Source organism: Chlamydomonas reinhardtii, chromosome 8, assembly GCF_000002595.2.
Source record: "Chlamydomonas reinhardtii strain CC-503 cw92 mt+ chromosome 8, whole genome shotgun sequence".
Classification (NCBI taxonomy): domain Eukaryota; kingdom Viridiplantae; phylum Chlorophyta; class Chlorophyceae; order Chlamydomonadales; family Chlamydomonadaceae; genus Chlamydomonas; species Chlamydomonas reinhardtii.
In genome coordinates, this window is record NC_057011.1 from 4,886,176 (window position 1) to 4,893,637 (window position 7,462).

The 7,462-nt window shown below is 65.8% G+C and overlaps 2 protein-coding genes across 2 annotated transcripts; one reads left to right on the top strand and one right to left on the bottom strand.

Moving 5' to 3' along the window:
* The first annotated feature begins 97 nt into the window (after positions 1–97).
* On the top strand, positions 98–3,922 carry CHLRE_08g384900v5 (uncharacterized protein). The gene is made up of 8 exons (XM_001694250.2): positions 98–232; positions 354–433; positions 784–942; positions 1,280–1,412; positions 1,668–1,723; positions 2,165–2,363; positions 2,708–2,845; positions 3,049–3,922. The coding sequence occupies exons 1-8, from the start codon at positions 200–202 to the stop codon at positions 3,151–3,153; spliced, it is 903 nt and encodes a 300-aa protein (XP_001694302.2). The 5' UTR covers positions 98–199; the 3' UTR covers positions 3,154–3,922.
* Positions 3,923–3,924: 2 nt separating this feature from the next.
* On the bottom strand, positions 3,925–7,030 carry CHLRE_08g384950v5 (uncharacterized protein). Its single transcript, XM_043065350.1, has 4 exons — positions 6,810–7,030; positions 6,657–6,731; positions 6,086–6,539; positions 3,925–5,799 (listed from the first exon to the last, which is right to left on the bottom strand). Exons 3-4 carry the CDS (start codon positions 6,460–6,462, stop codon positions 5,133–5,135), a joined length of 1,044 nt encoding a protein of 347 aa, XP_042922351.1. The 5' UTR covers positions 6,463–6,539; positions 6,657–6,731; positions 6,810–7,030; the 3' UTR covers positions 3,925–5,132.
* Between the last annotated feature and the right edge of the window lie 432 nt (positions 7,031–7,462).

Sequence of the window (7,462 nt, forward strand, 5' to 3'; positions counted from 1 at the left end):
CCCACCTAGGCGGGGGTTCGACATGGGACCGTGTGCCATGTTCACTGGGGGTTCGGACTTGGGCCCTGCGACCCGTCTGCACAGAACTTCTTTGGCAGCATACTTTATCTTGCCATACAGCTAAAAGGTTACAGAGCTCAGGGAACTTCTATTTCGCGGGCTCTTCCGGTGCTAGCATTCGCGCGTCGACCGCTCCAGGATGTCGCTCAACGCCTCGCTGGGCGGCCTGAAGGTGAAGCTTCGATGTCGATGCTGTGCTCGGTGGTCGGCACCCACTTCGGCGGCTCCCGGCGCGACTGGCATGTCGGCCTGCACCGTAGTGTTGACGCTCCGTTGTGTTCGCGCGGCCGTAGATCAAGGACCCAGAGGAGATCGAGCGGCTCATCAAGGAGAACAATGACTTGAAAAGCCAAATCGCCGGTGGCGGTGCCAGGTGACACATTTCCCGAGTGGCAGGGGCCATGTTCAGCGTAGTACTGTTACTCGGCGCGCCTTGAGCGAGTGGTCCCGCCGAGCCCGTGCAGTGGAGTCGTGATGCAGTCCATACACCAGGACTGCTCTGCCATAGCCCGGGAGATCAGCTGCAGCCTCCCGGCTTCAAGGGCCGCCACGCTGCGAGTGTGGCAAAGCGTGGGCGCGGGCTGCAGGGCACCTTCCCGCACCAGCGCCCCCGGTCACCCGCCAACGCCGCATGCAGCAGAAGCAGCAGCCGCTGCGCGCACCTCGCCTGCTCCCATCTCACCAGCTCCCACCCTCTCCACCCCGCGCACCCGCCCCTTGCAGCTCCTCGTACCAGATCCCGTACGAGGACCTGGAGGTCCAGGACCAGATCGGCGGCGGCGGCTTCAGCCTGGTGTACCGGGGCTTCTGGAAGGGCACGCCCGTGGCCATCAAGAAGTGGTTTGACCCCAACCACTCCGACCAGATGGTGCAGGAGTTCAGGTGGGAGCTGGGGGGGCGCCAGGAGGAGGTGGGAGAGGGCGCGGCTAGCCCATGCCAACCCACAAGGTTGGGTTGTGAGGGCCAGGGTGAGGGCCAGGCGCGAGTGTGGCCTGTCTGTGAAGGGCAGGCAGGCAGGCTGGCAGGGTACCAACGACATGTGTGGAGTTGGAGGGCAGGCAGGGTACGGACAGCAGCCGTGACTTCATCACACAGTGCCACAGCATTGCGCCGAGGGCTGTCCCAACGCCGCCCCCCCACCCGCCGTGCTCCCGACCCCGCGCCCGCCCTCTCCTCCCCGTCTGTGCCCCTCACCCCCACACCCCCTGACCCCGCTCAGGGAGGAGGTGATGACGCTGGCGGACCTGCGCCACCCCAACGTGATGCAGTTCCTGGGCGCCTGCATGAAGCTGCCGCACCTGGCCATGGTCACGGAGCACATGCCCTTCAGCCTGCACCACGTGCTGTACCAGGTGCGGGGCAGAGGGGCAGGCAGCGGGGGGAGGCAGGAGGGGGACAGGTGGCAGGGCACGGGGGCTGGGGCAGTGCGGGAGCAGCGGGGGGCGGGGCGGGGGCGGGATGGCAGCGGGGTGTTGCAGGGCGAAGAGAACGGCAGGGACGCACATACCTAGTACTGAAATGCGAGCATGCTCGCCCCCGCTCCCCTGCCCACCGCCTGCCCACCTCTCACTGCCCCCGCCCCCTTCCCCTCCTACCCCCTCTCCCAGGCGGGTGTGGACCTGGACCGCAAGAAGCTGGTGGGCCTGGCGCAGGATATGGCGCGGTGAGGGGGGAGGCGGGGTGGGCGCGGAGGGTGGGGGAAGAAGGGGCTGGGAGCCAGGGTAGTTTATGCTTATCCCAGGGTTGAGTTCTGGCCGATTCTGGGTGGCCGCGCTCGCTAGTAGTGTTGCGGTGGCACTTGAATAGCGATGTACACGCCACCATCAAGGTAACAGATATGCCCTATGTGTGGCTCTAGATCGCCTTCTAGACCCATGCTAAGACATGTGTACCTGGGACTCCATGGTCTCCCCGCCATGTTACCCACGTCCCATATCCTAGTGTTCTGACCGAACACCCGCTAATCCTCGACACCCAGTAAAGCAACACCAGACACGGTGTGGAGGGCTGCCGCGCCTGGGGCGTGGGGGCGCGCTGCCGGTAGCCGCCGCACACCCTGCTCACCACCTGCCCCCCACCCCCCACCCCGCACCCCCCCCCCCAGCGCCTTCATCTACCTGCACTCGCGCAAGCCCGCCATCGTGCACCGTGACATCAAGCCCGCCAACTTCCTGGTGGACCGCGCCTGGAAGGTCAAGGTGTGCGACTTCGGCCTGGCCTCCAACAGCAAGGCGCAGGCGGGCGCCGGCACCCCGCAGTACATGGCGCCGGAGCTGTGGGAGAACAAGCACTACAACGAGAAGGTGTGTGCGCGTGTGCGTGTGTGTGTGGCTGTGTGTGTGTGTGTGTGGCTGTGTATATGTGTACCAAAACCCAACCCAATGTGAAGGCAAAGTGCGCTGGGCTGCACTGCAAGCTGTATGGTCCCGTCGGCCATCTGGGCTGTCGTGGGCAAGGTAGCCGCAGCGAGAGCAGCAGCTCCATGTCGCGTGACTCGGCACGCTGTCTGTGCGCAGCCCTCGAGGCCCAACCCACCCGCAGCCGTGGGCCGGTAACCTCTCCTCCGCCTTCTTCTATGTAGTCGTGCCTGGTCCCCCACCCCCCACTCCTCCCCTGGCCCAACCCCACGCTGCCCCCTCCCGCTCAGGTGGACGTGTACGCGTTCGGCGTGATGCTGAACGAGATGATCGCCAAGGAGCCGCCCTTCAACGGCGTGCCGCTGCTGGAGGTGCGGCAGGCGGTGCTGGACGGCAAGCGCCCAGACATCCCGCTGTCGTGCCCCAAGGTGAGGACTGGGCTGGCAGCAGGGGGCAGGGGCCTGGGGGCGGGTGGCACAGGCGCAAAAGGGGCACAGGGGAGAGGAGGAGCTGGCGGAGCTGGCATGCCCCCGCAGGCTGATGACGTGTTTGCGATGATCGCCCCCCTGCTCCCTTTCCTCCTCCCTCCTCTCCTAGGCCCCTGACCCACGCCCCTGTCCGCTATGCTCAGGTGCTGTCTGACGTCATCAAGAAGTGCTGGGACGCCTCCAGTGAGGCGCGGCCCAGCTTCGTGCAGATCTTGGACGCCCTCAAGACCGCGGCGCAGTCGGTGTAGGGCAGTGTAGGGGGAGGCGGTAAGGGGAGGGCCTAGCGGGGTGTGTGGTGTGGGGCGGGCACAGGGCAGGGAATGGGCAGGGCAGCTGGGGACTGCGACGCCATGGCCTACGGGCAGGAGGCCGAGGCGCTAGGGCCCAGCGCCGTGGAGGGCAGGTGCAGGCAGCAGCAGATGCAGCCACATGCGCGGAGCAGGGGCGGGCGGGCGTGATCACGGCGGGGCATGCAGACCGGCTGGTGCGGTGGAGCGGCGTACAGCGGGCGTGCCGAAGAGCTTAGTGAACAGCGCGCATTTACAGAACGGCTGGGCGGCTGGTGGGGCAGTGTGAAGTAGTAGACTAGTACTCTAGTAGTGCTGCGGCTGGTGAGGGCACATGTCGGACAGTTTATTTATCATGGAACGGACATGCCCGCACGCTGCACAAGCGTGGGGTAAGTGGGGTCGGCAGGGCAGAGGCCAGAGCAAGGTTCTTGCGATGGGATGGACCTCAATGACCATCCTGATTGCGGGCGCAGTCTTTCATGTTTATGGAAGACCTGGGCCACCGAAAGCTGTAAAGGCTTCTCTCCAGCTGGCTCCGCGTCCGCGCCATCCGCCTTTGCCCAGTATCGAGGTTCCGCCCTCGAGCGTTTGGAACTGGCGAGCCTCCCGCTTGCGGGTGCAGCCTGAGCATTCACGCGGCCGCATGCACGCGATTGCAGCACTGCGCGGACGGGTCGTCGTCGTCTTACACCTTGGTTATTTGGTTCTGGAGAATTTGTTTCTTGGTTTGGCTTTTCAGCGGTTTCGGGTACATGCCGTGGACACGCACCGAGCTCGGCCAGCCCTCCGCCCGCCGCCCACTCAGCTGTCAGCACGGTTCCCCCACCCGGCCGGCCCCGCTGCACCGTGCGTGGGCCGGTCCCTGGACGGGTGTGGGGAACCGCACAGCGGTCCGCGCCCGTCCGTCTCAGCTGTCAGCTGTACGCCACTGCATCGTCGCCAGCCTCGCCGCGGCACATGGGGGCGGGATCCATGCAGCGGCGCCCATACTTACCACGCTTGGCCGGCGCCAGTACATACTACCAGTACAGCTCGCCCGGTGCAGCCGCCGTTCAGCCCTCTAATCAGCCCGGCCCCAGCTAGGCAGCCACCCTGCTTCACTTGCTCGGCAGCTTTGCCCGGCATCGGCTACTGACATCCGCCACGCCGCTTCTTTCTTCTCCCGTTTCTTTCCGCTTGCCCACGCATATGCTCCATGGGCGCCCGCGGATGCCTGGCTCCGTTCCAGGTGGGTGCATTTTGTGGGTTTCGCGTTGTCGCGGCGAATGGCAGCAGCCTAGTTGCGAGCTGGAACGCGTCCGCCCCTGCAAGCGGCAGCAGTCTCCACGACACTCGGACTCCGTTTGGCGTGCCGAATGCGGAGCAGCGTGGAGCGCGCACCGGTGTCTCGTCTCGAAGGTAACAAGTAACCGCATTGCCGCTGACACTAACTTCTTTCGTGATGTTTATTGCTAGCCTGGAGCTCGCGACGGCGTCTTGCATTCGCATTCACTCGCAAGCACTTCGTTAGTATGTCCGCGTGAAATCGCCACGCCCGTGGCCTCTGGCCTGGGCCCCCCTCACCTCGCACAGCGCCCGTCATCACGTCGCAGTCCAGCATGCCACGTCATGCACACCGGCTAGCGGTGGCCGCCCTACAACCCAAGTCTCAAGTTCGGGAATGCTCATATTGCACACCGCCAGCCAGTCCCCCCGCCCCGCCCAGCCCCCTGCCCATTCAGTCACTGCACTCGCCGCCAAACTCAGCTGGGCACTCAGTAGGTCTGCTCAATCGGCAATCAATGTGGCAACCCAACAGCTCTCCTCGGCCGGGCTCAGCATTCGTCCCATTTCTCCGCAAGGTGATGCATTCATGACAGCGCAACCTATCCAACGGTCACAGCCCCGCGCAGCTCAGCCCCACACGCGCTGCTGGCTCGCCGCATGCCAGCCGCAGGCTAGAAGTGGCCTGGGCCGCCCATTGGGTGGCGGCCGCCCATCATCATGGGGCCTCCGGGGCCCATCATGGGGCCGCCCGGTCCCATAGGCCCGCCGCCCATCATGGCCGCCATGAGGCCCGCAGCCATCATGCCGCCAGGCACCATGGGGCCGCCGGGGCCCATGGGACCAGGCCCCATGGGGCCCATGGGCCCGCCCGGCCCCATGTGGCCCATGCCCATGGGACCCGGGCCCATGGGGCCGCCGTCCATAGGGCCGCCGAAGCCGCCGCCCGGGCCGCCCATGCCGCCGCCGCCCCGCCCGCGCCCGCCGCGGCCACCTCGCCCGCCGCGGCCACCGAATCCCCGGCCGCCGCCGCCGCCGCCCATACCGCCACCTGGACCCATGCCAGGGCCCATGCCGCCGCCGCCGCTGCCCATGCCGCCGCCGCTGCCCATGCCGCCGCCCATGCCACCGCCAACATCAACAGCACCACCGCTGCCACTGCCTGCCACGGCAATAGCAGGCGGGGGCGGCGTCGGGGCTCCGCCTGTGCGGTGTGAGCCCCAAGCCTTGCTGCCGCCAGCCGCTGCCGCCGCCCCTGCGCCGCGGTCACCGCGCTCCAACGCGGCCGTTGCGGAGCTGGTCGCGAACACCACCACACACGGTCGTCCATTGATGGGGCGCCTGTGGGGCATGTGGGATAGCAGTGTGGAGCAGTGTGGAACGGTGGTTGTGGAACAGGTGCAGTCAGGCTCCATGCGCACTGGGGTGTGGCGGCACCATACCGGCAGTGCACGGGGCCACCCTGCGTACTGCCGCTGGCACTGGCCGCCCCCTGACCGCGTGTGAGCCCACAGCCCCCAACAGGCACAGCCCCGGTCCACATCACTCCCTCCTTTGGTTCCTCCATGCCTGAGCCCCTCTACTCCGCACCCCACTACCTCACCACCCACAGTACCCGCACACCCACCCGGCCAGCTGCTCCTTGCACGCCGCCGCCGCCTCCGGCTCCTCAAACTCCACCAGCGCCGCGCCCTTGGAGCGCCCGCAGCCGCGCTCCTCCAGGAACTGCACGCCGCCACCGCCCAGCCGCCCGAACTCGCCCGCCGCCGCCTCCACGTCCGCGTCCGTGGTCCACCAGGCCAGGTTGGCGATGTAGACGCGGCCGCCCGCCTCGCGCGCCTCGCGCACCGAGGCCGCGCTGGGGCCCACGTACTGCTGTTGTTGCTGTTGCTGCTGCTGGTCGCCGAAGAGGGTGTCGTCGTGCTGGCTGGGGTCCTGCGGTCCGGCGCCGCCGTCCGGGGGCGGGTGCAGGTGCCCGCCGTCGTAGGGCTGCTGCTGCTGCATGTGATCATCCCCGTCCTGCTGCTGCTGCTGTTGTTGCTGCTGCTGGCCCTGGTTGGCGCCTCCCAGGTTGATGTGCACTGACGTGCAGGGGATACACAGGACAGCCAGTACGGGGTGAGCCGGTGCTCGTAGAGCAGCACAATCCGGGGTTAGTGCCTCAGACCGAGACCCGCCGAATCCCCGCGAACACTCACTTGCACCGCGTAAGTCTGATTGGGGCTGCAAGAATTGTTGTTCAGGCATCATGCCAGCTTCCCCTGCTCCGCCGCCTGCGGACGAAGCGATGCACTGCTTGATGCTGTCCGCACACGCTGCCTCCTTGAGAAGGAGATCGCAAGCAAGCTTACCAGCTATACTGTCTTCAAAATCGAATTCCATGACGAGACGCAGGTCTCTTCGTTGGGAAGTTAATTTGCGCGGGCGAAGCGCGAGGACAGGCGTCGTCTGCTCACTAAGTTGCAGTGCTGTGTGTTGACAGACGTCACTGTTCTCTCTCTTGCCTTTACTCTTGTCCTAAACGATAAACGCAGTTTGCACGCGAGGACTCACACGAACTTCACAGGCTGTCTGCATAATGTAAATATTATGTGGAATGAAGTTGCAAGATGTAGCATGCTCCAGCGCAGCGGAGGTTCTGAGGCTTGAGCATGCCCGCCCGCATGGGGAGCTCAAGTTCCGCCGGCCGACAAGTCAAGACGTGCAGTCTAGTGCAGTCTCATGAACCTCAACCCGACACCACGGGTGCGACGGCACAGGACAGAATGGGTGCACGGAAGGTGTCTGCCGCCTCATGGCCCATATGTGGCCGGGTATGTGGCCGGCATAGTCCGGCACATTGATGTACTAGTCCATTCCCCTGGGAGCGGTGCATGCGGCCAGACTTCCGCCATCACCCATGTCCGCCATACCCAAGTGGTCTAGCGATGTCCACAAGCGTACCACAAGTCGCGGGCCGGAAAACGCATGCTTTATATCGGGTGCATCTTAACGGTCGCAAGAT

What these genes read in the sequence shown, in the direction of transcription:
- CHLRE_08g384900v5 (XM_001694250.2), top strand. Translation starts at nt 200, where the DNA reads ATGTCGCTCAACGCCTCGCTGGGCGGCCTGAAG. An exon ending in CAGATGGTGCAGGAGTTCAG is followed by an intron (nt 943 to 1,279) that starts GTGGGAGCTGGG and finishes GACCCCGCTCAG; the next exon opens with GGAGGAGGTGATGACGCTGG. An exon ending in ACAAGCACTACAACGAGAAG is followed by an intron (nt 2,364 to 2,707) that starts GTGTGTGCGCGT and finishes CCTCCCGCTCAG; the next exon opens with GTGGACGTGTACGCGTTCGG.
- CHLRE_08g384950v5 (XM_043065350.1), bottom strand. Translation starts at nt 6,462, where the DNA reads ATGCAGCAGCAGCAGCCCTACGACGGCGGGCACCTGCACCCGCCCCCG. An exon ending in TGCAAGGAGCAGCTGGCCGG is followed by an intron (nt 5,800 to 6,085) that starts GTGGGTGTGCGG and finishes CATGCCCCACAG; the next exon opens with GCGCCCCATCAATGGACGAC.